The 5717-nt window shown below is 42.3% G+C and overlaps 1 protein-coding gene across 1 annotated transcript in view; it reads left to right on the top strand.

The window, feature by feature from the left end:
• The window catches only part of USP45 (ubiquitin specific peptidase 45), a 164149-nt gene extending 160429 nt beyond the window's left edge, over window positions 1-3720 (top strand). The window contains exon 19 of the mRNA XM_025200068.1: window positions 3461-3720. Within this exon, the coding sequence (XP_025055853.1) occupies window positions 3461-3487 (27 nt within the window). The 3' untranslated portion in view covers window positions 3488-3720. The remainder of the gene's footprint in view (window positions 1-3460) is intronic.
• The last annotated feature ends 1997 nt before the right edge of the window (window positions 3721-5717 follow it).

The raw sequence follows: 5717 nt of genomic DNA, 5'->3' as shown, positions 1-5717 counted from the left end.
CCCCACCCCTCACCACTGATTGGCTGAGAGGACCTGCCCCTCACCAAGGGGTTGTCCTATATTCTGGGGCTGCATTAGTGATCACCTAAAAAGTCTGTGAACTAAGTGCCAAGGATGCTATTTTCCTCCCAACTTTGCACCAGGCTGCGTCTTAAATCCTGTTTTTTTATGACTAATATTATTACCTATGTAATAGGAAGATAATTTCCCATCCCAAAACTATTACATGGCATTGCTCCATTTGTTAGTGAAATCTGGTTCGTCATGGACTATTAGCAATAGAAAAGACCTCTAAGGTTATGTACACTGTAACAGAGTTCATTTTCTACATTTACCTGTCTTCTGTCAAGTCTAATTTTAAATGATAATTGCTGCATTTGCTCTCATAGAAGACTATGTCATGGCCTTATGGTCCAGAACATTTCTCCTTATGTTCATTTTTAATGCTCTTAATTCTGCACTTGTAACATTCAGTTTACTATTTTATAATCCTCTTAATAAAATTGCTCACATCTACCAGAAAGGATGATGGAAGCAAGATTTGTTTGATTGGTATCTTTTATTAGATCAACTTTCTAGTTACTGGAGATGTTAGACATGCTTTTGGACATAAAATCCTTTTTCTTGGGCCTGGGAAAAACAGGTACAGCCTAAGCTAAGTACCAGTTACCCCTTTCATCTCCTCTGTAATGTTAATGAAAGTGATTGCTTAAAAAGGGAAGGAAGGGCTATAAACTTGTAGGGCAAATAGAAAGTAGCAGAAGTAGTACAGCTGCAGTAAAGAACAGCTATTATAAATAAATTTAATTATGTAGAAAACATGATTAAAAGGGAAGAAGGCCCTTATCAACTGTGCAACACTGAGGTTAACAGAGGGAGCAGGTGCCATAAAACCACTGTCTTTTTTAAACCAGGGTATTTACACACATGCTCCAGAGGCATGGGATCGGAGGCATTTTAATTAGCACAGCTCCGAGAGCCGCACTAATTAAACGTACCCGGAGCATCAAGTGTATCAGCGCCCCCATGCTAAAAACGGGGGGCAGAGTGCTTTTAACTAAAGCTTGTCCAATGAACTTTAAAGCGCCCTGCCACCATTTTTCAGCGTGGGGATGCTGATACACATGATGCTGGAGGCAGCTGGAGCACGTTAATTTCCATGCTCCAGCAAACTCAATTAATTGAGTCTGCTCCAACATACCGGAATTATAGCACATCAGAGCAGGCTCCCTGGACATGTGTAGAAGCCCTCAGTGACTTGTGTGGTCTAGTAATGTGAATTTTTTTTTCCATCTCTCTTGAAGATATTCTGTAAGGTTATTTTAAGAACAAGGACTGTAAGGTCAGAAGATAGAGCGTCTATTCTGTGAAAAATGTTCTCCGTCTCATGATTAGATATGTCTGTCTGTTCGCATTTTTCTGTGACAGTTCAGAGTGTAGCGGTTGTTTAATTTCACCCATATAATTTCCATGAGGACATTTGATACACTGGATGAAATATATCACATTTGATGATAGGCAAAGGTTCCATGGGATAGGCAAAGGTGAAAGATCCATGGATTCTAATGGTTTTTGTGGGTCCAATACAAGATATTTCCAGATAAAACTTACTTATTTCATATTCCTTGGACCACCTATCACTACCAGGAAGGAAGAATGGCATGATGTGTCCTTGACAGAGTTTCACAGACATGAAGCTGACATAGATGTCGTCTCTATCAATGTTGTCCAAACTTCTAGCCCCCTGGGCTGGATTAGTGGTAGAGAATTAGTCTGTTCCAGATCCCATTCCAGGTGAACCCTGCACACCTGGATGTGGCCATACACCAGCCCAACCCTGCACTCCTAGACCTGACCGTTGAGCAAGCACACATGCCACTGTGATCTAATATCCAGGACCACATTATCTGGCCTGTGGGCTCCCCATGGCTTTGGAAGTTTGGCAGCAGGGGAGCAGCAATTAACACTGCTGCCATTCCCCCACTGCCCAATTTCCAGACCTATGGGGAGCCCCATGGCCCAGGTTTCTTGGTTGGCTCCATGGCTCCAGATCTGGCCCATGGGCCATAGGTTGAGCACCGCTGGCCTATTTAATCCAAACTAGATGCAATTAATTTATTCTGGGCAGGAAAAATGAATAGGTTTGTAAGCTGAGAGATGAAAAGTAGAAAAGTGGAACAGGCCATTCAAAGTTACTGCAAAATCTGCCTTAAAGTAGAAAATTCTTTTTCAAGAGCTTTTCGACATGTATTCCGCTCTTGGTGTACACACAATCAGGATCTGTGTCTGTCAAGGTTGTACATGATCTGTGAGTGTTCTCATGACTCGTAAAAAGTCATAAAGGGTGGAGCAGGAGAAACTTTCACTTAGCAAATTTTCATCATGTGAGCCATTGTGGTAATTCCTTTGCAGATACATAGCAAAAGGTTTAATTCTGAGCATTATACATGTAAGCATTAACATAGTTGTTACTGTACTGTTTTTGAGGAAAGGTTTTTTTTTCAGAACCAGAACTTAAGTGGATCCTAATTAAGCTTTAAGATGCCTAAATAGGATTCAAGCAGAATGTAGGCATCATCAGAAGGAACAATTCTAATTAAGTCCAGTTAGCAGCCACTAAACCACTTAGGCACTGAGATTCATTAGAGGCCCCCATTTGCTTTGAAAAGATTCCTGGATACCTAGATTTAGGCTATATGTATGCTCAGAGACAAGCAAGATCAGATTAGTCACCTAGGTGCTTCACTCCTACTTCAGCTCTGTTACAATCCATGTTGGAAGTGGCAGCTTCCAAAGTCTGCCGAAGTCTCCAGTTCCTTATGTAGGGAACCATGCCAAGCAAATCTCAGTCCAGGCAATAGGAACTATCGTCTTCTTTTTAAGTTACCCAACAGAATTTAGTCACCATTTTTGTAACTCGTAGACCTGCCTAGCAGCATAAACTGCCCTAAGTATATCGGAAGCAGCCAGAAACTAAAGCTATTTCAAGAACGCTGATTTTCCTCAATGTGAAGAACGTTTGTTAAAACTTTTTGATCTAAAACATGGCCCTGCTCAAGGGAGCAGCACACTTTCCATGGAATGGAAAACAGGCACTGACCCTCTGCACCAGGGGTGCCAAACTCATTTGAATTAGCAAGTCAGATCCAGATTGTGAGGCATCTCCTGGGCCGAATGACCCGCATCTGGATCTGGCCCACAGGGCTTGTTGCCACAGCTGCTGTGGCAGTGCAACCAGCACACAGGGGTTAACACTGCTTTTGCTTGCCACCCTGCCACCTATTTGTATGTGGAGCGGTGATCAAAACCCAGAAACTCTGTAGCTTGCAAAGGTATTGTATATTACATATCATATTGTAGTCCAGGACAGTGCTATCTGTACGGTAAAGTTGATCAATAGGTTTTGTTATATGTCAAAATATTAATTCAGTTTTGAAAAAACGTTTCTCTTTTTTTTCAGGCTTTTTGGAGTGTGACAACTATTTAAAAACAACAATTTCAACTATCCCGTTTTAACTGATCAGGAAAGGTAAAAACGGTTTAGGCCCCCTTTTTGTACAGTTGAGGCCTGCTGTAAAAATTTCACATTTTATATTTTGTTTGCTTTTGCCTTAAGATTAGATAGTCAAGACTTCAAAGCCTTCAAATAAGACATACACCTTGTTTGGGAAGGCAGAATAATGAAAAAAAAGGACTTTTCCAGAGTTGTGGCTCAGACCTGACCACAGAAACAGAGCACATATTGTACCATCAGCAAAAGCTACTTTGTTAACCCTCTTATAGCTACTGCTGAATTGGCAACAGCTACTGACAATTTGCCAGCAGCTGTGAAAGAATTAACACTGTAGCTCTGACCCTGACTAGTTCCTCTCTGGGCTGGCAGAGCCACTGCAATTACTATCTATGCTTGCCTTCCTCTATTCCAGTGGAGGGAGCGGGGGAGAAGTGTGTGGGGGGGCAAGAATTGCACCAATTTTGGAGCACTGATTTTTGGGGAAAAGGTGCACATGGTATGCAAATAAATATGATAGTTACATTAGTGCAAACCCATTGTTTATGTGGCAAGTTCAGGTACCATTCATTCGAGAAAATTGTATTTGCATATTAAAATAACTATCTCATAATAATTACCTTCACATAAAATCACAGGTAGTGGGTTTTTTTGGGTTTTTTACCTGGATGTAACTAGTCAAGGTTAATCTTGTGCCCTCCCTCCAGGATCTCGCCTTAACTAGTTATATTGTAGTCCAGACATGTCAAAGATATGATCCATGGGCCAGATTTGACCCTTGGAGTTGTGTCATCTGGCCTGCAGGGCTGGGAATTTGAGGTGAGTGAGGATGGGGCCTACTGCTGACTTCCCAGGAAATGAAGTCCCAGTGGGAATGTGTTAACAATGACAATGCTTGACCCACTGCCGGAGGTGGGCCTGGATCCAGCCCCAGGGGCACCAAGCAAGTTTGACACCCATGTTTCAATCTAACGTATCTGCCCCAATCTCCACTGATGTTTTACTTCACTGTAAAAAATCTGCACTTTTTCCAAGATATATAAAGCCGTCAAGTGGACTTAGAAGGGCTAAAATTTGTTTAACTTCATTCAGTTATGATCAAATTAAAAAACATTTTTAGCCCCTGATTATCCAGTTTAAAATTTTATTCATAAGGGAGTTGCACTGATTTAACAAAACCATTCTCTCGGCTAAGTACCACTGAACTGGTGTGATTTCAGTAAAAAATATGAGCCTCCGGATGCATCCATGCTGGAAAATTCTGTATGACTGGAGCTGGCAGCATCAGGAAGTGAAACCTGGTTGGTGGAGAGGGGAGGTGGTTATTCCCCTTTGTTAGTTTTGGTAATGTCCATATAAATCAATCAAGGGGTAGGTCAGGCAAAATGCAGGACAGGGAGGCTCCTTAGAGCAGTGATTCTCAACCATGGTGCTGCGGCACTCTAGGGTACCTCAAGACCCTCTTAGGTACGCTATTGTGCTACACAACGTTAGCACTATTACGCGTCCAAACACGATTCACGTGATAAACCCAGAAATTTCGACTAGGAAGCCATTGTGGGGGTTGTTTTTTTTTAAAAAGAAGCCCTGTCATGGTCTTTCTGAGCTCCTTGCAATGGAAGAATGGCTCAGTTATTTTTCTGTAGTCAGAAAGTAAGTGAAAGGGAGCTGATATTTTCAAAGGGAGGTGCGGGGCTGCATCTATAGAGGAGTGCCTCAAGTCTATGAAGGGATGTCCTTGAGTCTGTAGGGAGTGTCTCAAGTTTCTTCTTCTTCTTCTCATGTATCTCACTACAGTTGACCATTGTGTTATACAAACTGACCATTTGTTACGCATGCTTGTGCTCATTTATTGTTCTTTGCGAGATCCATCATTGCACATGTCCCTTCAAGAAGCTGGCATTGCAGCAAGTCTTACATACTCTGAGGCTCTGTGCTGCTGTCAGATGGTTTACCCAATGGTATAACCGCACTTCTTCACTAGTTCCTTGGAGCCTCCAACTCTGGTAGGTAGGTGGTTGAGACATTGCCACCTGTGTCATGGTTTGTCAGCCTCTGGTGGTAAGAGCTAAATCTACGAAGGAATACCTTGAGTCTATAGAGAAGTGCCTCAAGTCTATGAACAGATGCCTTGAGTATAAGGGGGTGCCTCCATTGTACGAAGAGGTGCCTTGGGCTTTTAGGCAAGGTTGTCTCTAAGCTGCGT

This window comes from Alligator sinensis, unplaced genomic scaffold (genome assembly GCF_000455745.1).
Source record: "Alligator sinensis unplaced genomic scaffold, ASM45574v1 scaffold145_2, whole genome shotgun sequence".
Lineage (NCBI taxonomy): Eukaryota > Metazoa > Chordata > Crocodylia > Alligatoridae > Alligator > Alligator sinensis.
Note: the sequence above shows the minus strand (reverse complement) of the source record. Positions and strands in the feature narration are given on the sequence as shown.